Source organism: Camelus bactrianus, chromosome 17 (assembly GCF_048773025.1).
Source record: "Camelus bactrianus isolate YW-2024 breed Bactrian camel chromosome 17, ASM4877302v1, whole genome shotgun sequence".
NCBI classification, from domain to species: Eukaryota; Metazoa; Chordata; class Mammalia; order Artiodactyla; family Camelidae; genus Camelus; species Camelus bactrianus.
The window spans coordinates 12,637,025-12,661,974 of record NC_133555.1 but is presented as its reverse complement, the minus strand read 5'-3'; the positions used below and the strand labels follow the sequence as shown (position 1 = coordinate 12,661,974).

Genomic DNA, 24,950 nt, shown 5'->3' with positions numbered 1-24,950 from the left:
CCTGGCTTATAATAGGCAATCAATAAATTGCAACAAGTTTATTAATCATGGCAATTGTTAGTGTTGCTAATGGCTGAGGAGGTAAAAAGGAATACACAGGAGGGAGAGAAGGGGTCTCTGCATTATATTTTGGTGCAAACACAATTCTCAATGACTTGCTCAGAATAATGGATTTACCATTTCTAGATAATGTGTTTAATCTTTATAAGGATTACTGACATCCTCCCATTCACTGATTTGGCAAATTAAGCTCCAGTATTTATTAACTTAAGAAATATGCATGGGATACCTCATTCAATAATTTAATTTCTTTATTCCTTCACTTAGTCACAAGAAATTCTTCAAGCAGCAGACTCTGGACTTGGTCCTGGGGAAATACAGATGACTACATAAAGGCCCTATGGAGTTTGCAGACTGCTGAAAATAGGTTGGCGTAGCAACGTGTGATACACATTTTTCCTAGAATCTGTTCTTTCCTTACAAATTTTCAAAAAAGGAAGATTCAAGGGTAATCACTCTGGGAGCTTTACTGATTAACCTTTCCCCAGGTTGCCCCTTGTTAAATTGAGATTGGAGGGAGTAACTATCAATTTCTTTTGTAGAACTAATGTTAGGCTGTTATTGAAGTTTTTTCTATCTCTGAGAATCAGAAGATTCTTGCTTCTTTTTCTCCCATTTCATCTATTTTTTTTTTATTGATAGACTCTTAATAGTTTTAGAACAGAAAAATTGAGCAGATAGTATAGTGAAATTCCATATAATGCCACACACAGTTTCCCGTGTTATGAACATCTTGCATTAAGACAGTACCTTTTTTTTAAATGAGTGAACCCACATGAATACTTTTTAAAATTAACTAAAGTTCATACTTAACTCAAATTTCCTTGGTTTTTACCTAATGCTTTTTTTTTTTAATTCCAAAATACCACATTGAGTTTTCTTGTCTTCTTAGGCTCTTCTTGGCTCTAACAGTATCTCATACTTTACTTGTTTTTGGTGACCTCGACAGTTTGAGGAGTGGTGGTCAGTTTTATTGTAGGATGGCCCTCTACTGGAATGAATGTAATATTTTCCTCATATTTAGACTGAGGTTAAGGGTCTTGGACAAGAGGACCACAAAGGTAAAGTGCCATCATCACATCCTAACGAGGTTACTGTTCCATCAAAATGATCTATACCTGCTGATACTGGCCTCCTGAAGTAGTTTTTGTCTGGATTCTCTACAATAAACTTCCTCATTTTCCTCTTTGCACATTGAGTTGTTGGAAAGAGGTCAATATGTACTGTCCACAGTGAGCAGAGTTATGTTTCACCTCCTCTGAGCTTTGAATCTATGTAATTTATTTGGAATTCTTCTGCATATAAGATTTGTCACTCATCCCCCTCTATTAATTTATTCAATCCTTTATTTGTATCAGTATTGATTAGTAGATAATTTGTTTTATATTTTGCGTTATAATCCAATACTGATTTATTTGGCTGCTATAAGTGGTTCAGCATATTCTTTTGTAAAGTAATTTTAAAAATATATACTATGAATGTATCTCCTGGTCATTAAACAGTCTTCTATACCCTCAATTGTAATGACAGTGGGGCATTCAAATGTATATTTTCAACCAGTTTCCTACTGTGGACATTTTTTTCCTTTTTTCTCATTTTTTGTTATTATGAAAAATAATGTAAGGAATATACTTGTGGCTATATTTTGCCTATTGCCATGAGAACTTCCTCAGTATATTTGTAGAAAATTAGAATCATTGGATAAAAGGAATTTAAGAGCTAAGATTTCTGATTTGTGTTGCCAAATTCTCCTCAAGAAAAATTGCAGAGGGTGTACTTTCAAAAAACAGGACCTCAGCCTAGAAATTGGGTCTCCTTTCATCTTATACACACACTGAATCCAATGTCAAACATTCCTTTCATTTTTTTCTATTTCAAAAAACAAATTTGGATTTTTACACTGTCATTTCTAAAATTAAACTAAGGTAAAGGCTTTAAAACTCATCCAAGAAGTATATATATATATATATATACTTCTGCAAGTAACTCTTCATCCTTTCTCTCCCAGTCTATCACCACCTTTCTCAGGAGACCCACAGTTCTTACTTTTTAGGTAACTGGCAATTCCAAGAGAGAAAGATTTCAAATCCAAGTTGGAACTCAGCTGAAGGAAGAAAAGTTACCTCCTTTTTTTTCCAGCTGACCTTGGTTGGAACCCATCTCTAGAACCTTTACCGAAATTTAGAGGTATCTCAATATGTTACAAAACACTCTCTGATTTTGTCTTCTGGCCCTTGGACAAAAGGAATTCTACCCATGGGTTATAAAACACATCAATTCACTGGATGAAGAATATACTTCTAAGCACATATTATACAGCCTAATAAGGTGACTCTTATGTTGTAGCTGGTTAGTTCATGCAGGAAAAGCAAAACATGGTGATTTAGAGCTCAGTCACTATGAAAAGACAGACTTTAGTTCAAATCCTTTTTCAAAAAAAAAATTTTACTATGTGATACTGGGCATGTTACCCTAACTATTTTAGTCCCAGTCAAAAAAATTTGTAGTCCTCATCTACAAAGTGTTAGTAACAATAGTCCTGTATCTCCTAGTGTTACTATGTGGTTTAAATGAAGCACCTAGCAGAGTGCCTGGGATATAATGTGTTCAATAAATGTTAGCTATATTAATGATATAATAGTTAATTATTAATAAATCATATATAATGTTTCCTTTACTTCTTTATATGGAAGTTCATGATTATGAGATAAGCTAAGGTCAAGCACTATAATTCTGAAGGAATTATACTTCTGAATATAATTCTGAAGGATTATGGGCCTCAAGAACCTAACGACCAAATTATCATTCTCTCTACTGTAGAGCAATAGAGCACTCACATGATTGGTGAGATATTTATCTAGGGCTATTATTATGTATTGATAAAACATTATGAAGAAGCTGTTAATTAACTGCTAAATATGGTGCCATTTTCAGCTCTAGCACACCTTGAAATGATGGGCTCCAGTTTATGTTTCATGTGCAAACTAGTGTCTATATTATGGAGTAGAAAATGGCAATAAAATTCTTAGGGAAGCTTTGGAAAACAGAACATTCCTGTCCCTATGTGACGATCGTGGTAACAAGACAATTTAGTAAGCTGTATTATTGGTTCAAAGTTTATATTTCTGGAACTATTCTCATGACATGCTCTCATTTGATCCTTTCAAGAAGCCCTGTATGCACCCATTGTTATCTCTAGTTATAAAGAGAAAGCTGAGACTCACAGATGTTAGGTAATTTGCACTCAGTTACAAACAGCTTGTCTGTGTCCTTTTACTCTACATGCAAGTACCATTCTGCTATCACTGCTATATGACCGAACTATTTGTGGCTTTTCAATTGGCTACAGTAACTGTAGTGTCAAATACCAGAGTAATACACGCACACGGTAACATTTTTTCCCCCAAGGGAAACCTGATATAGACAATGACCAGTAGGACAGGATCCTGACTACATTTAGATCACTCAGAAAAATTTTTTTTTCCTTTTTCTATAACAGTGAGATTGCTTTCCTACAGAACTCATGAATTTATCCATAGTGTAGCCCCATAGGACAATCTTATATACCAAGCTCTTTGTATGAATATTTCAAGTTGAGGAAATGAGAGTAGCTAGCTGAACAGTCTGAAAATTTAAAAAAGACACTCTTTGTTGGTTTTGTTATTCTGATTCCCTCTCTGATGAAAAATGGCCACCGACAGGATTTTCTGAAATGAGGTTCAAGTTAAGAATAATCCCAAATATAAGCATCTTAGGAAAGTGGTTCTCTGTACCAGTTTCGAGTTAAAAACTTGGTGTGGCCTGGATTTAAGCTGTGGATAAAGAGGCTTAAGAAATCCAGGGGAGAAATATAAGCTTCCTCCAATAGCACAAGTAATAAAAATTCTATTTATGGGCTAAAAGTATAGAATTGAAGCACAGTTCCTACAAGTGTGTGAAGGACTTTAACTTTCAATTCAGGTTGAACTAGGCCAGATGGTTAACAAATGCATTCTGTCTCCAGATAAAATTAATAGGATGCTCACTCCATAAAAGCACAATGACAGGAAAGGATGGAATAAAAGTCCTTACTTATGGCAATGCTTATTTAAGAAGCACAAAACCAGAGAGGGGGAAGGAAAGAAGGAAGGAAGGAAAGAAAGAAAGAAAAGGAAAAAAGTTCTGCTTTTACGACCTAGTATTATTTTACACCTGTTGAGGACCCACATTTCAGGCAAATATAGAAGCAAAATAAGAAAAGGCTTTTGCAAAGCTCTTTTTGAAATACAAGGTTCATGAATGTCTCATCTATGGTCTGAGGAAACTTTGGATGAGAGAATTGCTTCAAATTGGTCTTCCTTATTTAAGCTCAATTTTGACACTGTATTTGTGAAGATTAAAAAAAAAAAGATGAAGTGGGGAGGAAATGGAGCTGAAAGGATGAAAGGGAAATGTCGCCATAACTGGCTGATCTCTGTAGTTAGGATGAAGATAGCATCATTTATTTTGACTTAACCTATGTAATGGCACAGTTTCAAGTGATTTAATAATCATCTCCATTCTAATGACCCCTCAAAGATCCCCCTTGCTCCATAGCATTCTTCATATGTTAATATATTAACTTTGCATTTTAAATAGACCACTTATTTAAATCAAAATGAACTGCCAGAAAATACTGCATCACTAAACTAGTATGATCAATGTGAACAAACAGGTAGATCACCAAAGAATGCTGAAGCCACAGAAGGAGGTATCTACTAGTGCTAATAACTTGAATGGGTGGCAACTCAAAGAACTGGTAGGTGGATCACAATAAATTAGCCTATACTGGAATTCTAAATGGAGGAGAACTGGCAGGTAATAACTTAGCAGAAAATTACCTGTCAAAACATGAGTACCATTCCAAAAAGGTGATTGAGGATTCTTAGCAGCTGCCACCTGAGTATTTAACTCAGATGACATATGGAAGCCATCTGTCATAAGACTGGTACATAGTAAGCACTCAATTAATGGTTATTAATATTCATAAATAAGTGCTCAGCTTTCTTACAAAGCACTGTTTTTTTTCCTCTTTGGAGAATGTTGTCTAATTCCTTTCCTCCTTACCACAATGGTCCTAGATGATTAGTCAGGTTGGGAAAAAAAGTATTTCGCAGCAAATCAGGTCGTGTCTCACCTGAGAGATCCCTGCTCTTGTGATGAGGAGATGAACATGACTGCTATGATCAGAGGCAATTATCTCCTTAGCAGCCAGTATATTAAACAGTGAGAATCAGGAAATTTGTTTCTAGAAACATATGTGCGTGCTTGTGTACCCATTTCATTCACAGAGTGGACATCTGATTTTAGTTTACAAATGATTCATAAATCAATTTATGTCAAATGCCTAGTCATATGGAGTCCTTAAAGAAAAATCAAAAACAAGTAATTATAAGCTAGAATTCTTGCTTTTGAAATGATAACAATAACATAATGATTTTAATTTTTTAACTTGTCATTAACACAGAAAACATACTGTTTATTGTGTGCTAGACAGTGTGTTAAACACATGAAATGGATTACATCATTTAATCTTCACTACAATCCTATGAATTATGTACTAGTATGGATCCCTTTTTTATAAATGAGAAAATTCATTATAAAAATACAACAAATTATACCTGATAAATGTAAGGACTGCACCCTACCCTGTATTGTGTAAGTAGCATTCTATTATAATAGCTTTGTTATTATTATTATTATTACCATTATTATTTAGATACAATGGTATATCTTGGAAAAATTAACTTGCATTTAAAAACTAAAGCTCACTACTAAAATAATTTCATCTTTTGTTGATTTTAGTTCTTTCCACCCACTGTCCATTTGGGATGACTTCAGAAAAGAGAGGGTGTGAAATCTAAAGCAGTTTATTTAATGTCTTCATAAGCAGTTTCCAGATATGTGCATTTTTATGTAATCTATGTTTTACATTTATTCTTCCTGACTCTATTTCTCACATTACCAGTGGTAATCAAGAGGTTCATGACATTCATATTTAGCAGGAACATAATAAATCTGAAAAAAACTCAGCATTTAATTAGTAACTGTGAAATCTTATAGAACTGCTTGATTTTTCTCTCATTAGAAATTCTGTTAACATGAAATGTAGCCACAAAATGCACCTGATAAGACTTTTAAGTAAAAAATTTAAATGTTCAATTGACTATTTTTGGGTAGTTTAGTTGCTCTGATAATTCTAAAATATCTAGAGTATAAAATAAAATATCCTGAAGAATCTACCATATCATATAATTCAATCACACACATAGAAAATAACCTAGCTAGCATCTGAACCCAGACATTCAGACTCTATTTGTCAAGTCTTTTTTGGATGAAAGCAACAGGAAAATTACTGAAACAAGCCTAAGCCAAAAAAAGGCTGTACTGACAAACAGAAATGTTCAAAGGGACTTTCTGGTTTTTGGATCAGGCATGACTTGATCCAGGCGTGTAAAGAATTCCAAGTTTCTTTCCTTTCTGGCTTTCAAAGATACTTTCTCCATTTGGTGGGAAATTGTTGTCTAGAAGCTCTAAGTTTATATCCCACTGTCTGAGGAAACCCTAGTGACAAAAGATCCTGTTTTTAATAGCTCTTCCAAAAGTAGTCCCAGAATTGAGTCTAGTTGTCTCTGATTGTGTTCTCTTAGCTCTCAGAGTTGATCAACCTTGGTGGTCATGATGCACCAGCTTCTAAAAGTGAGACCTGAACCTTGTACTTTCTCCTGTAGCCAATGGAATAGTCCTCCCAATTCAAATCAGATGGACTAAAAATAGGAGGCACTAGATTTCCTAAGGAAAAATCAAAAAAGCAGACAAAAAAACCAAAAATGTGTTCACTGCAGATTGAGAATACTAGACTCTAATCCTTACATCCTTCTTCAGAATTGAAAGCTCTTATGTTAGAAGCCAGTACACTGAATCTTACAACCTTCCCCACAGTTGAGTGGTTTATGAGAAAAGACTTACCACTCCAAACATAACTGAGGTAAGAAAAAAACAAGCATCTAGAGGAGGTTCTTTAAGTGAGAAACTTACCTGTCTCTGTTCCTCGTGTTTCTTTTACATTTCTTGCCTTCGAATGTAATTTTGACCCTACGGAGCACCATTCTCAAAATACGTTTCACAGCCATGGTTTTTCACAAGGATTCTACTGCTCAGTTTTTGGTCTTACATACCATTAATGTTCAATTCCACAGAATACCTTTTCATGTATATCAAACGGCTATATAGAAGTACCACATGGAGAAGTATTTAAAGATTCCCTACAGTTGGTACTGTAATTTAAGTAGAACATGATTAAAGCATATTGAGGATTCTAATAAATTGGTTTTCCAAGAATTAGATCTTGAAAGGATATATATATATATATATACTTAAGTGACTTTTTACAAGAGTTCTTACAAAGAACTCACAGGAGAATAGAAAAGTGGGACAGGAAGAAAAGAGTAGCCAAGCAGAGTACAGTATCAAGAAAATTTCACAGAAGATACATTTTCCTTACTCTTACAGGGATATTCTGGAGGGAGTGCAGGTCACACCTAGAGGTATTCCACCATCAGGGACAGGGGAGCTGCAGTATTTATACCTCAGCCTTGAGTCAGTTATTGGTTAAGAGCTGCCCCCGGGAGCATGTAATTCCTAACTGCTCTTAATTCCTTTTCTGTGTGAACAAAAAGTTAGCTACAGCACCTTGAGGGTAGTTGACAGCAAAAAGATGCATGTAGTAAGTGTTGAAAGTGAAAGCACGTCAGGATTTGGAGTGGATAAAGGATCCTAAGGGACGTGGGTGGAGCACTGACACTTCTTCCTGCTACACTGCTCCTGTTGGAAAGGTGTATCTATATAGGATGTGCTGTTTTCTCCAGTCCAGGGAAAGGTGTTTTCCCAGAGAGACTTAATTGTCATCACTGAGTTCTTCTGGAAGGGAAAGTCAAAATAGATGGGACTGGTGGGACTTGTTCTTTTTGCCCCCCACTTAATTGGGGCACTTAAAAATGGAAATTCACTTTTGTAAAACCACAAATGCCAAAGCTATCAGAGGATGATTTTACAACAGCTGTGGATTCTTTATTGCTTTGTAAGCACATAGATTCTGAGGCAAAGAAAACCTGGAACTAAATCCTAGCTGTGCCACATTAAAGAAGAAGAAAATGAAATTATATGTGCATGTTATACACATACATAGCGCTTGGCACACAGTATGTGGTTAATAAACCATATATATTTGCTGTGACATTATTATAGTTATTATGATTAAATATCAAACTGTTCAATGTTGGTTTAGAGATTTATATATTTAGTTAGGTTAAAAATTAACTTCTGTCTTCATAGTTAAAAATAAAGAATAATATAACAATGGGAAAATACTCAGTCATTACCAATTTTTTTTTGTCTGAATGTTTTAGGTTAAAAAATTCTTAGTTGAATACTTTGCATGTATTTGTCATAAACCTCAGAGACACACTGTCACAAAAAGTTAACAAAGGATCATGGATTCAGACAATTATCAGAGCCTCTATTTTTCTCTCTGCAAATAAATTTTCTTAGAATTTTTCTATGACATGAGAAAGGCATGCTCATTGTAGGAGAATAAAGGAAAACAGAAATAAGAAGAAAAAGGAAAATAAAAACTTCATATCTTCACAATCCATAGATACTAAATTTTCATGTTCACATATGCAACACATGCATTTTTAAAATTTGGATAATCCTGCCCCAGACTTGGTGAAAATCTTTCTATATGAGTATGTTTTCTTGTAGAACTTTATTTTAGTTTGGTGTTTCATAAAATGAATGATTAAGAAAACCAGTTATCTAAGGTTAATTGTTGGCAAGACTGCCACTTTACTAAAATGTCAACCTAAAGTGGTAAGGCTTTTTTAAAAGGACAAACCCAAAAGTTATCATAATAATGATTTTGTATTTGACAAAATTCAAGTTGTATCTGTAACAATATGCCAATTCTCAGAAAAACAGAGGAATCAAACACTGATTGTGGAGTATGTTTTCTGAGAAATGAGCACATGCATGATTCTTACACTGTGTGTATCTTTGATTTGCACAGGAGGACCATCATTGTTTGCCAATAAAAATTCCTAGGGCTTCATCAAGTTTCTTGCTTTATTTGAAGCCTCTTCTGAGTCATCACCACCAATCTTCTGCAGTTGTTTACACTCAGACCCTACAGATCTTTATTTGTCAACCTCTTTGTATGTGATCAGATGCTTCTCCCATATTACTTTTGTGGACTTAACAAATTCTGCATCTTATAAAAAGTTAATAATTTGGCTTTCCAAATGATTTTTTATTATTAGTATTGTTATTAATGTGAAATATGATTAGAACTATTTAAAGTAGCTGAAAATCTATAAGGGAATGAACAACTACTTGACAGTAAGAAAATTAAGATGTTAATGTAAAATAGATAACTGATTAATTTTACAAATGATTAGTTTATTAGGGAATGTTTTCTGGTTGAAACTTTATTTATAGCTCACATTTATCTATATTCTACTTGTAAAAGTGAGGCCTTCCTCACCATGAATTTCTAAATTTATCCCCATTGTTTGACACTGAGATTCATACATTATAAAACGTATTTATGTTCTTTTAAAAGATAATTATATTAGACTAAAGATACTAAATTTAAGATATTAATCTAAATTCATATAAATAAAGTAATTCTTTACAAATTCTTTTTGACAAGAAAGAGTACAATGTAAAGTTGTATGTCATTGTTTTGAAAGATTGGGTATAAACGAGTACATTCTTTTGAGGTTGATAGATTCTATACTCCCACTTCATGTGGACCTGTTATATAGTACTGATACCCTTTGATAATCTAGCTCACCCATCACGTGTCTTCAGTTACTCAATAGTACTAATTTAGCTATAGAGGGATATGTATTTTTATCTCAGTATCTATAAATATAGAGAGCTTGCCTCCTCTTAAATGTCATATCCTTGCAAAGAATTTCCTGACCAACATATTTAAATTGATATAATCTTGTTACTGTCTCTACTAGACCATATTTCCTTTGTTTCAGTTACTACAATGTGCAGATATATTTGTTTATTATTATGTATTTATTGTGTGTTTCCCCACTAGTCTGTACGGAACATAAGGGCAGACAACATGCTTAGTTTAGACATCAATTTTTTCCCTGATCAGAGTACTGTGACTTGTACGTGGCAGGCAGTTAATGAAGTGTTAAAAATCGATGGATGAGTGAATGGCGAAAGACTGCATGATCTGAAAACTAGTCATAATATAAAAGATTGAATTTTTTTCTTGAGAGTTATGCTTAAGGACATTCTTATTTTATCCTGCTGTCATAAAGACTAAACCATCTTCTATTCTAATGAGGTATAACTGTTTAGTCCAGTCCCTGATATTAGTTGGAGGAGGTTGGATGGAAGCCCGTTGCCAGGGAAAGTCAAGTACAGCAAATCCCAAGCTATCCTTGAAATCCCGAACTTTCAACAGGAAGACGAAGGCTTCTATGAGTGCATTGCAGGCAACCTTCGAGGACGAAATCTTGCAAAGGGTCAACTCATTTTCTATGGTGAGCTAAGAGAATTTCAAAAAGTATCTGAAATATTTGGTAATATAGTTCACTGTAGATAGTGAAAGTATGTCGTGGAAAAGTAGCATAGGAGAGAGACCATTTTTTAAATACGGCTTTTTCAGTATAGCCTATGTATGCTCTTGTTTATTATAATTGCCTTGAAAATATCAGCAGTGTCACACAAAACCCATAAAAGTTTGTAACACAAAGTAGCAAGAAATTCAGTATATTTCCCTTAAAACGTTCAGAAACTGCCTATGACAATCTTAATTATAATACCAAATAGATTTTGTAAAACAGAAGGAGAAAATGACAGGAGAAATAGAATGCTAAATGGTAGTTTTTAGTATGTGTTTATATTTCCCATATTTGTCTACGCATATGTAGGTAAGAGAAAAGTAATCACTTCCCTTAAAAAATACATTTGCCTCAATTACCAGAATCTTTCATGAAGAGAAATGATAAAAGCAAACATTTTCTAAAAATTGCCTTTATGTCTTCTTTCATCCAGGCCAAAAAGACACACTTGCATGACAGTTCCTTTTTTTTTTTTTTTTGCATGAAATAAACCATAAAATACACCTCACAATATCCAAATGGTCAGTGCTTTTAAAATAGTCTTAACTCCTTTGCTAAATTTATTACATCTGTAATAGGGGACTTTTTAAAACTGTATTTATACATGGCCAAAAGTCATTTTTCATGTGATATGTTTATATGTGACATGCTTACATTATAATCAATGATAAAGTAATTGGAGGAAAAAATATTTTGATAGCTAGAAAAGTCTAAGGTATTGTAATTACCTTGAAAGACTGCTGATTGAGTTTATATACATATTCTTTTGAAAGAATATCTGGAATTTAGCATCCTTTGTAAATAAAAATAGTAAGGATGCAACTGGGAGTTTTTTAGTGGCACCAAGACACTACAGGCTTTGGCTAGTTTTAAATTTCTATTAGACAAATATATAGCCAAAAGATAAATCAGAAAATGGAAGTACCTATAAACTGAAAATCAATAATAAAGTACTTTCTCTCACATTGATAAAGCAACTGTTAGCTTACATAGATTTTATAAATATTAATTCATATGACTTTTATAAGCAATATTATAGGTAAGTAACTTTTGATGAGTTGAACAAGAACTCACAGATAATGTTTGTCAGATCCAAGATGAAAACCTTGAAACATCTGAAAAATATACTCTTTCCAGTCTACCACAGCTCTTCAACATAGTGATCTAAGTCCATTCACATGACATCTTGTCACAATCAAATTATCCTTCTAATGACTCAAAATGGTCTTTGTGGGGAAATAATGGACAATTGGTCAATAAGACAAAATTATGTTTCTTGGTCACCTATTAATTTAGTTGTCAATGTGTTCCCAAAGGAGCAGAAAATTGACTCAATTATTTGAGAGTTGAATAATATTTGAAAACTTGAAGAGAAGAATCTCAGTCTCATTTGTTGCTGTGTTATAATTCAGAACCCTATCCCTCTGTTTTGCATCTTTAAAACCTCCAAAGTAAGTTTATAAAGTATTATTTTCATTATAGAAAATGGAACTCATTCAGAGGAGTTAAGTGAGTTATATAGCCAAAGATAGGGGGGAAAAATCTAAAACTCAAGCCCATATAGCAGAAATCCTAACCTTTTTTTCTTCATATAGTTGGTTCCTACACAATCAAAAAATTTAAAACTTTGTTCTTCAGAATCCTAAGCATCCAAAGAATGTACACATTAAATACATAAATATGGTTTAACATTATACTTACTGCATTAAGCAACAAACCATATATATCTCAAACTCCTTTAAGGTATGTGATTTTTATGAGTATGCATTTCTTCTCCCAGGTCAAACATATATTAGGACAACTTCTAAATAATTATCTACAAATTATAAAATATGTTAATAATAAATAGAAACATGACTCAATTTCATCAGTACGCCCAGTGCTTCTACGTGTTGCCTTGACTTATCCCCCAAGGCTGAGAAAAGCATATTCTATAACTGGAGGTTGCCCTGATTTCCACAGGAGATGTAATTCTAGGGTTAGTTTTCACCAGTGGAGCATCATGATCCCTTCTTTTCAATGACTACCTCCCTGAAGGACCTTCTATCTTTGTGGAAACAGATACTACAATGGAAGAATCCTGCAAGTCAGACACACTTGTACACTATTTCAAAGACTCTCAGTAACACTTCTTGCTCCAACCACTGCTGTAGTGACCAGTTCATTACTGTGCTTTGCAGGTATATCCTGAGAGTCTTGTCTCAGGTACCACATTAAGGCAATCTTGTTTCATGCTCTAGTCTTTTGGCCCCTTCAAGAACTTAATCAAGCACTTGAGCACACACAACCTTTATGTGCTAATAGTGAATGCCTCTACTGCCCCTGAATGACTGTGGACAAGAACCAGTGAATAAACACTTCCTCTTCCTTTCCTTGGATAAGTAGTTATAGAGACTTCTTAGACACTCACAGTGGATGGAGTAATAATGGTCCATATTGGTGGTCAACTCAGTAACTCAACCTTGCATTGCCATTTTCCTTCCCTGTCGACTTCTGTTAACTCTCCCTTTTCCTGACACCTTATACTGGGCCAGCATTCCTAAACAAACAACCCAAACACAAACCCTTGACTTAGGCTCTGCTTTCAGGGTTCAAATTTAAGCTTCCCTATTTTCTAACTATGTCTTCTTAAGCAGTTAACCTAACACCTGTGCAAAAAAATCCTCTCCAAAAGGTTGGAAGAATTATGTGCAATTACACATGTGAAGCATCTAGCTTGTAATGGGCTGAGATTCTAAAGAAAGATGCATCCACACCAGCCTATCTAGAATAAACCTAAATAAAGGAGAGGAATTAAATGGCTAACCCAGGAAGTTTAGAAGGAATATTATTTTTAAAACATTGAATTTATGCCCTACCTGTTTCGATGAATGATAGTAAGGCTAATACTACCTTATACCTAAATAATATTTTAACACCACTTATACCAGTTACTTTTTGCTTCAGTACTGCATAAAACTTTTTCAGATTAGAAAATAAGGTTTTGAAAAATGCATTTCCAGGATTAGAGTTAGGTGCTTAACCTATATAGAACACTAAAAGTCCTTATTCCCTTTCAAGAATTTTATCTAGGGGGAAAAAAACTGGATTATAATTCTACTAAAACGTGATAAAGTTGATATTGATTTATGCTTCAAACTGTTGGATTGTAATTATATTGGATATAGATACAATTATTTTCATTAGTTCAATTCAAATATAATGAATGGCCTTTTGCCCATAGGGGGTTCATACTTGACACCTATTTTCTAACGTGATCTATGTACTAATATTTAGCATGGAATTATTTTCTGGCCTTGTTCCCCCAACTCCCAAGTGGTTATATAGGTGCAGCAAAACAACAAATGGCAAACATCTATCTAAAGCCAAAGGCCCATTGATATTTACACCAGGATTTCTGTTGCTCCACATTAGGAGTCCTGCATTTCCCTTCCCTCAAATCACATGTATACAGTACTAGTGGACACAGTGAACCTTGTCCTTCTGATATCTTACAGTCCTCGGAACGTAGCATAATGTCTTGGTTAACTCACTTGCCAAATAGTTTGCTCTTATCTCTGTTTGAAACAGCCCCTCCAGAATGGGAACAAAAAATCCACAATACATACCTGTCAATCTATGACAGCTTGTTTTGGGAATGCAAAGCTAGTGGAAAGCCTAACCCTTGGTACATGTGGTTAAAGAATGGTGAACGCCTCAATCCAGAGGTAAGCAACTATGCTGATGTTGAACATTCACCTGCTCTGCTAGGGAAGCTGTGTTACTGACCGCAATAGCTAAGGTTTTTGCAGTGTCCAGTAGGTGCCAGGAAATGAGGTATAATCTTTACCTACACTAATTTATTTAGTCCTTAAACAAAGTGGCCACTAACATTATCCTAACTTTTCAGATGAGAAAACTAAGGATAGAGATAGAGAAGACAATTTGTATAAGATCACACATTAGTCAGTGACTGATCCACTTTCAGATGTCATCATCATCACCACCACCACTACCATCATTATCGTCGTCATCATCACCATCATCATCATCATCACCATCAGCATCACCATCAGCATCCACTGAACTCTCATATGAGTCAGGCCTTGTGTTAAATATTTTTTCTATGCATTATCTTACTGTATCCTCCTGACAATTTCATGAGAGAGATATGAATATTCTATTTACATAGATTAAGACAATTGGTTTCAGAGAGGTTAAGTAATTTGTCCAAGGTCATGCAGCAGCTAGTAAATATTAGAATTAGTATTCTAAACATAATCTGTCTGATTCCTGTACTCAAGCTCTTAATCATTACCCAGTATCTTGCTTTTATGAAAACTAACGACTGTCTCTAAACCTAGGAAAGTGGAAAACTGAGGCAGTTATCCACATTTTTTAAGCTAAAGCACACTTTATTCTAGAGTATACGGAAAATAAGACAAAGTCACTTTTTCCATAAAATTATCCAAAAAATTGTGTTAATTCTCCACTTTACTTTGCACTTATAGGTACAGGCAGAGACACAAAGAACATCTGTTGTTTAGAAGCTGAATAGAATGCTATTCTTTGCTTCGGCTTTATTGCAATTTAATTCCTGCATGCCTTTTGCATATTACAGTCCCTGTTTCCTCCAGACTTCTTTTATTATCTTTAGAGGATGGTAATAGGTACCCTGAAATATTTAAAATTGTATTTGCACTATTAAACTATTTCATTATATATGCTCAGAATTGTACTTCTATACCCAAAATGGGACTCTGTAACAGATTTTGGCTGTTTAAGTATATAGTATGCTGCAGAAAAGAAGAATTTAGCTCTTCCAACTTATTATTCAATTAAAGAATTATCAAGTCATCACATTTTAAGTCTTTTTGAGACCTTGTGATAGAAAGCCAGGAAATTTTCTAATCATTATATCTATGTCTAACATTATTATCAACTATGTTTTCTGGAAAATTGGAATAGTAGTGTTCCAAATTATTTTGTATACCATATAACAGAAAGGTAACATATATTCTCACAGAGAATGCAAATTTTCAAAGAAATGGGATAACACAAAATACATTAACTAGTAAAATTATAAAAAGAATATTTCCTTTTTTTTTTTAAACTTCAGAAAGCTGCTCAGGATCTTGAAGTATATTAAGCTCATCTTTACAAGCAACAGTTCTCATACACCAAAATATCATTAACACACAGATATGCAAAAATGTTTAATGATGTATTCTGGTTAAGAGAATGCCTATATTAACACACTAGCATCTTTACATGACTTTTCTTTTATTAGGAAAGAATTCAAATAGAAAATGGGACACTTATCATAACTATGCTGAATGTGTCAGATTCTGGTATCTACCAATGTACTGCAGAAAACAAATATCAGATAATTTATGCAAATGCAGAATTGAAAGTATTAGGTAAGTCATTCATTTATAACCCAATTCAAAATGACATTTTAGCAAGCTATGATTATATGTAATATGAATCCAATTTTCCTGTAAATTAAGAGATTGCTTTTCCTTGAAATAATGAGAAATGTCTAAATTAGCTGCTAAAACTTGGAAGGTGAGAATTATTATTCTGCTTGGGCAGTGCACTGGCGGAGCCCACTATTAGGAGCACTGAAACCAGAAGAGGCTACTATAAAGTTGATCCCAGTATAAAGTTTTGGATACAATTTAAAACGTATCCACTAGGAATGTTTTCAGCTGTAAACAAAAACATAAAAAAAAAAGAAAGTCTCAATTTATAGTGATTTAGAGAGGAATCTATTTTATCTCAAGAACTTCAAGGGGGATGGCTAAGCAACAGAACCGTGACTTGATGTTATTCTTTAAACTTTTCCCTCACACTTGTCACCCCCTGGTTCCAAAATGACTGCTGTAGCTACAGAAATCAAGTCCATACTCAAAGCAGAAGAGGGAGGAGACAGAATTGATCATATCTATCCCTTTCAACAGAAAAGCAAAATTACCCTTTTAGGTCATTGGCTAGAAATCTGCCATGTGATCACCCAGACCTCAAGGCAGCTGGGGAAACAAGCCTCTGTTGGAAAATGTTGAGACAGAAGCAGCTTTAGGATGATATTCTGGGACAACCAACCAGCGGTGTCTGTCACCATAAATGATTAATTGATATCTTTAATTCTAAGGTTTTCTTAGTGGTACGAAGACCAGAGATGATAGGAAGAACCGAGCAAAAAGACAAAGATTCATGTGCTTATGGGTGACAGACATTGATTCATTTGTTTATTCATTCAATCACTACTATTTATTGAATATTTATTAGGTACTAAGCACCTAAAACATAATAATCAACACTTAAGTGAGAGGGGTGGAGGGTGGGAAGGGATAGACTGGGATTTCAAAATTGTAGAATAGATAAACAAGATTACACTGTATAGCACAGGGAAATATACACAAAATGTTATGATAACTCACACAGAAAAAAATGTGACAATTAGTGTGTATATGTCCATGAATGACTGAAAAATTGTGAACACTGGAATTTGATACAACATTGTAAAATGATTATAAATCAATAAAAAATGTTAAAAAAAAACATACTAAAGTGACCTTCACCTTCATAGAACCTGTAGTTCCACAGAGGTTAAAAAAAAAAAAAAAAAAAAAGCTAAACTTTAAAATATCATGATTATGGCCAAGAATTGAGAAAGTGTTACCAGACCTCATAGTGAGTTGAACATAACCTAGATTAAAGACATTCTCTTCAAGCTGAGAACAGAAGAAAAAGCATGCACAGGTCAGTGAAAGGGCACAGAAGCTATACCTGAAATGCCCAGAAGCAAGTGAGCATAGAATATCTGAAAGAATTTCAGTTCACATAGACTTAAGCCTAGGAATGGGAACTGGACCTACTGGTTCCCACATGCATGGAGCTGGAGAGACTTGGATGCACCTCAGACAGTCTAATAACTTATCACCCTCATGAACTGATATTTGTTCAACATTTATTTAGTGAGGACAAAGTTGAAACTGACAAAGATTTTTTTTTTTAAGTTTCTACTCAGTTTTTTTTTTTTAAGTTTCTATTCAGCTTGCCTGCTTCAACAGAAGGCAGACTATTTCCATTTTGCTAGTTAAAGGAATGCCTGATGAAATCTGAAGTAATAATACAGTATTTCTGATTTATTTCAGAAGTATTTCATTGTCATATGTATATTCATGTTTAGGCTCATTACCTTGGTTAGGATAGATTACTGATTTCCCTAATCAAGGTTAAAATTCCATCTTCTGTCTCTTACAGAGCTATCTTCACCCTCTTTATTATAAATGTTATCAAGAATTTGACTTTTTTTAATATAATTTACTTCTTCCCTCACACCTGCTTGCTTTTTGCTTGTTATTGCAAAAACTAGCACCAAAACAAAAATAATGTTTATTGAGCACATACTTTGTGCCAGGCACTGAGCTATCCTTCTTTATTGATTATTACCTCATTTAATCCCTACACTAATTTTCTAAGATAATATCTATTGTTACTTTCATTTTACAAATGGAAAGAGTGATTCCAAAATGCCAAGTCCATACCTAGCCTGGCAATTCCTTGAGCAAAGTAGCTTATAAGAGTTTTGGTTACAGATATTAGACTCTATCTAGTATACCACATTACTTCTCGAGTTACTGCATGTTAATTGAGTCATTTAACAATTTTGTAATTTTGTTTTTAGCTTCAGCTCCTGATTTCTCCAAAAATCCTATTAAAAAAAATTCAGTTGTTCAAGTTGGTGGAGATATTGCTATTGAATGCAAACCGAATGCTTTCCCTAGGGCTACTATTTCCTGGAAAAGAGGAATGGAGAGCCTGAGACAAAGCAAAAGGTAAAAAGTCTCTTCTGTTTTAACATTTTGAAAAATTTTGTAATACAGTATCTTCCAAATTTTTAGAGTTTACTAGGTTTTCCAAAATTCCCTCCCTTATAGTAAACTTAAAACTGCATATCCAGAGATACCAAACATTTTCCTATGATGGCTAAAAATAGAAGGATCTTATAAGGCTAAGAGCTGTTTGTAATTTGCAGTATTTTCAGTGCATGTACTTGTAACAGATATATTTTTTAAAATCCTTTAAGACCTCTTTTCTATATTCAGCTTGAAGCCTTTTTTCTGAACCAGCCTGCTGAGAAATTAGTGAGAAGCATTACACAAAGGAGAGGGACACTCATACTCACACACCTGTTATTGCGGTTTTTAAATAGTCACACACGTGTTCACCCTATGAAAAAATGAATTCACCCCATTAAAAAATGTAGAGAGATTCCTGTAGAGGAAGAAGAGAGGTTTCCTTTGATTATGGATGTGGCTGAGAAATCCTGGAGTCGCACTGGCATGCTTTCTAGGGGATTACTGACAGAGCAAAACAGGTGTTTTTCTCTACTTGCAATACATTTCATTCCATTGGGCTGTAAAACCCTGTATACCCAGAGCTGACAAGACTACAGTTGCCACTCTATTTTAATGACCCATGTATGTTACTGTGTGATCAGATATACAGTGGGGGTACTATTATGAATTAGCTATGTGCTGAAGATATGAAAATGGTTCAGTGAGCACTTCTTCAGAATCATATGTGTCATGAACTCACACACCTATCAGGCAGGTAACAGACAGGCCAAATGAAAGAAAAGACAACAAAAGTGTGATGAAAAAATGGCAATCTGTCAATCCTGGATGACAGTGAAGGACTGGAGAGTGAGTTTTACACCTAAATGAGACAGTCATCACTGAGTTCAAACAATGGTTGTTCTGGTGGAAGGTTCTACCTAGGTTATAGAACCTCAAACATTTCAAGTTAAGTTAGAAGTCTGAATTTTGGCAATGAATCTTCTGAGCCAGAAAAAAAGTCCACAGGCTAGATGCAGGAAAACCATTTTGTCCTTTCTGATCTCAGATGGCATTTGTGATCAAGGATGAGAGAAAAAAAGATGTTGAAACAAACAAACTGTTGATTGTGTAGAGTATTATCATGGTTTTACCTGCTGCTTGGCAAACCCTCCCCTGACATGATGAGATACATAAGAGAAAGCCCCTTCTAAGGCACTCTTCCTTTACTCTCTCCTGTCTCCAAGGGTCTCTATTGTTTCCAACTGAAAGTCTTCCCAGGACAGGGATTCTGTCAAATTTATCCCTGTATGCCCTGTGCATTGCCACAGAACCCACACTGAATAAACATCTGCAGAATGAAGGACTGTTATCAAAAAGGATGAAAATGTAAGGCATTATCAGCTTTAGAGAAAGGCTATTCTGGAAAGAAATGCCTTAAGACTTAAAAACAGATGCTTGGAAACCAAAGGTAAAAAGAAAGATGATAGGAAAACTGGTTCCCTGGCTCCACATGGGTTCCTTCCTCTGTACAGACTTCTGGGGAGATTATGGCAAGCACTCCCAACAGACTTGGATGTGTATTTTCTTTAAATCCTAATCAAGGTTTAAATACACTGCTGTAGAACAGGAAAACTCAAGAGATCCCATAGCATCAAACAGAGGCTCTGTACTGAGGGTTGGGATAAACTGATTAGCTCTGCCTCATTGACTAAAGTGACTGTAGGTTTTCACCTAAGGAGCAAGAATGACTGTTGTTTACCTTCCATAACCTTTAAAGACCTAATGCAAGGTATGTGGGGAGGAGAAAGAGAAGGAAGGGGATTTAGATGAAGATAAGAAAATGAGGAAAATAAGTTTTGGAGGGTACAAGGAAAGCTGCTTTTCAGCACAGGTTTTTGGGTTTTTTTTAATTTTGTTTTGCCTTGTAAAGAATGAATTTGGGATCTTACTGGCCTCAGAACAATTACTAATAGTTATATCAGATTCAGCATTGTTTCACTGTGATTAAAGGAATGGCTCATGTGATTTTTATTTACAGATCCTTCTTTCATAATTCTATTCACTCATTGCTTTAGAATTTTATTACAGGTTTCAGCACAGCAAACAAAATTATCCCCTGAACATGCATCCTAAAAAGCTAGGGGGAAAAAAAAACACGCCCCAGCAGAAGCATAGTAATTACAGACGTATATCTCTGCCAGGTATAGATGACCTTAAGCAGTAATTTGCAAAGGTCACACACAGCCCGCTCTGTAAGACTTTGTGTCTCTGCATGCTTCCTATCCTGTCCCCTATTCTGTTGCCTTCCGAGATGACTGGTTTCATTAAGTGCATGACTTCAAGCTGCTTGTTGGGAAATGAAGCTGATAGTCTTCTATTTGTGTGGGCCTCACGGCTTTTTTGTAGTCTTATTATGGTGATTTCCAAACAGGTTGAAGGTAAAAATTAGAGCAGTGATAAAAAGGAAGGAAGGCAGGCAGGCAAGGAGGGAGGAAGGGAGGGAGGGAGGGAGGGAGGGAAGTAGGAGGGAAGGAAGTAAAGGACATTACTGTTTACTACAGAGGCAGTATAGTATAATGAAGAGACAGCCCAGTCTCTATTCTATCCTGATTACACTTAACTTCAAGTAAGTCATATGTCCTTTATAGGCCACAATATGCAAAAAGGAATGGAAGCATCTCATCTTCCTAAAGGAGGACAGAAAGCCAAGTGGTCTCTTCAAGCCCATTCAGGACTAAGGTTGATTATTCTATAGCTTTGATCGGAGACATTAGAGGGTAACTGAATCCTTTCTGCATGATCAGAACAATCCTTCTCAAATCAGTGTTGCCAGGACAGATCTCAAATCCTAGCAAAGTAATTGCATTTACCTTATAAATAGCTACCACACTGGAAGGACACTTTGGGGAAGAGAATATGAAAACAGTAGGTAATGCCACAAAATATTTATTTTAACATTTGGAATATAGGAATAAAAGTCATTTGACTTAGAGTCTGTATATGTATTTATGTGTGGGTGTGTGCGCGCACAATTGTGTGTGCATAGGTGTGTGTACCATAGGGGTAGCCATAATTTCCAAAGCTAATGAAATTAATTATCCACAGAGGCTGGGTGGGGAATTACTTTTTATATTTGACTAACAAAATGCAAGGTTTATTGCATGAGTAGATACACTCTTCAATGATATCCCTGAAAGGGACATTACAGGTGATCTAGACCATTTTCCAAAGGTTTAGGGTCAGATCTTAAACTCAAACACAGAACACTGAGACTCAGCACATGGCTTTTAATGCCACATCAGTTTGATTATTTTATTTAAATAGTAAAATAGATATAATTCATATTCTTTCATACATCTGTTAAAGCATGATGCAATTGTATATATAGGAAGATTAAAAGAGTTAGATGTAGAAAACAGCTTAACTGATTCCAGGTAGGAAGCTTTTAGTTCTTGACCTTGGAAATACCTATGTGGGAAAATGTACATTTTTAGTCTCTGTTATAAAACTTCTATATGGTCCTGTCTAGTTTGAAACTTCACTGTCACTGCAATTGCTTCCAATAAAGTGTAACTACCTAGAGACGGTTGAAAGGACTCTGAAGAAGCCTATTCAAAATAACCTTTCTGTATGGCCTACTTATAAAAAGTGGTGGCAATATACATATTTTGACAATTTCCTCCAGTATTACATGAATCGAGACAGCATATATCACATAACTGGTAAATACGAAACTTAGAACTGATGCCAAATTTCCAATCTATGCTCCAGATCTTTTCCTCTTGACAAATAATGGAGAACATACTCAAAGTCTTTATTTTTTGACAACGTGGCTGTTGTCACATGATTTTACCTAATTTCACGTGTTGATAATTCAGGTCAAGCAACATTTCTGAATATAGTTAACTTTTTTTTTTTTTTTTGGCTTATGTGTCACATTTGAAGTCTTGACTATTTTAAGAGTTCCATCTTTACAAGTGTCTATATTCATGGCTGGCTGTCAGAGGAGAAAAGTTTTCTTCTAGCTAAAAATAGGCAGATGGCATTACAGAGTCCAGAGGCTGCCTAGTTTCCATGCTAAGAATGTGCAGCCATACCACATTCTTTTTGGAGTGACCAGTCAGTTAGAAATAGCACCTAAACTAAAGAGAAGCAATGATATGTTCCTGTGGGTGAAACTGGGATGTATCATGAAGAGCCCCTGCACTGGGAATTAGGAAACAGGGATTCTGGTCCTAGTTCTGTGATAATGAGTGGCCTAACCTTGGGTAAAATCACTAGCCTACTCTTCTTTGTTGTTGTTGAGGTAAGTGTTTCCTAGATTTATTTAAGGTGAAATAATCTGAAAACAACTTTCAAAGTAGTAAATACTCTACCCATGCAGTGACTGCCAGAATTGAAATTATATGTTAGAAATCAATGCAAAACATTAACTTGGCAGGGTGAAACTACAGATTATATCATACTAATAATTTTATATAGGTTTTACTGATTTGCTCAGGTGACAGTGCAAATCAGTGATTGAGCCAAAATGGTGATTGCTATGAATTGTCAAAAAAGCTAAAATGAGCTGGTTGGATGGATTTAGAGGTTACATCTAGACTTAAGCAGGATGAAGGTACTGAGCACCACTCATTAATTCACCATTATAGGCCCAGCACCCAGCACAAACCTGGAACATAACAGCTGTCCAATAAGTTATCTTCTACCTTGCTAAATGAATGAAAGTTAAAATTTAATTTGTTTTTCTTCATGTCCACTGGAATTAAGAGATTCTGCCGTTAAACTAAAAACTTATTTAATAATTAATAGACTCATGATGTGTTTATTCATCCATACTGTGAATATTTGATGAGCAACAATTATACCCCAAATACTGTACTAGGTGCTGTGGATAAATATTAAGGTAGTCAACTATGTGATATCTAATATCCCTTCATAAGAGAAAGTTTTTAAGTAATTTGGAGTCAAAAGATCTGGGTTCCAGTCTCAACTCTGCTTCTTACTTAGATGATAATGTCTAGCAAGTCCTTTAACTTTCCTGGTCCTTTGTCGATTCATTTGAAAAATGGAGAAAATAATCCTTGTCTCACCCATGGAGTTGTGTGACACTCAAATGATATAGCATGTGTGGAAAGGATGGGTGATCTGTATACACTCTGTTACCACTGGGTACATTTATTGCTGTTATACTAACCTTTATGCAAATCCAAGTTATACTTTCTTACCTCCACCAGCCAAGGGAAAACCACAGATTTTACCATAGGAAGTCAAAATGAATACAGATTAAGCTTATCTCTGCAAGGCATTCTGAGGCAACTGAGGGAATCAATTCCGCATCTGCTAAATTTGATTCATCGCTTCGTTTACCTTGTGGGTCCACTTAGCAAGTGAACTGACAGAAATCAAAGGCCTAGATTTGTCTCCTTATGCCCAGTGACTGCTGGCTACCTGGTCAGGGATCACCTCATGAATTTAATAGAAAACGCAGAAAATGTGAACCTGCTGGACAGAGAGCTCAGAGTTGTCCTCTGACAGGCAGCATTTAATAAGATGCCAGAATCACCTGAGTTTCATTCAAAGGGGCCACACAAGCTCGGAACAACAAAGACAAAGAAATGGACCAATTTTTTTCTATTACTGAAAAGATAATAATTGAATTAATAAGTAACCCACCACATTACTTCTTCACTTTCCTAAAAAAAAAAAAAAATCCACCATATTTCTCCTTCATTTAAATGAAGTAAAATAAAATAAAATCCACCTATATGCCAGACAAATGGTCATTATTAATGAAAATAACCATTTCAATCATCTCTATATGTCAGGCAGTATATGAGACATTTCATATAGCCCAAAAATTAGTATACTGTATATATGTATTTACATGCAATATAATGTGTATGTGCAGTCAAACTGTAATAATTCTACATAATAAAACTGAAAAAAAAATTAAAGCACACTTTTTTCATATTCTGATTCATTTTTGGAGGACAAAGTTGTCACAGAGAATATGGTTATGTTTGTACCACTTTAACCCGGTAATCTCAAACTGCTTAATACAAAGGGCACTTTGAAATTCACAGTCAAACTCACTCAGTTATATAGATTCTACCCCTACCCACTGGCAGTGGGTTTCAGGATATGATCATATTTCACAGACTTGAAATAAGAGGACTGCTGGACTCTGTGGAGCCAATTTCATTACCTCTTTCCACTCAGATATGTATTTATTTATAAACAGATCTTATCAAATCATGGATTTTGTGTGCTTTATCCTAAAACAATGACACCATTAAACCCTGCATGGCCCTGAGAACCTGGCAAAATGCATGTACCTTATGGGAATATATGAACCCACTAGGTGGCATGGAATCTAGTAGTGATGCTTATTCAA

General features: G+C 34.9%; 1 protein-coding gene across 3 annotated transcripts in view; it reads left to right on the top strand.

The window, feature by feature from the left end:
• Positions 1-24,950, top strand: part of CNTN6 (contactin 6) — a 256,106-nt gene that overhangs the window by 175,569 nt on the left and 55,587 nt on the right. For all 3 annotated transcript variants that reach the window (XM_010970580.3, XM_074344451.1, XM_074344452.1), the window contains 4 exons: positions 10,462-10,646; positions 14,298-14,434; positions 15,997-16,126; positions 18,400-18,550. In XM_010970580.3, coding sequence (XP_010968882.1) covers positions 10,462-10,646; positions 14,298-14,434; positions 15,997-16,126; positions 18,400-18,550 — 603 coding nt within the window. The remainder of the gene's footprint in view (positions 1-10,461; positions 10,647-14,297; positions 14,435-15,996; positions 16,127-18,399; positions 18,551-24,950) is intronic.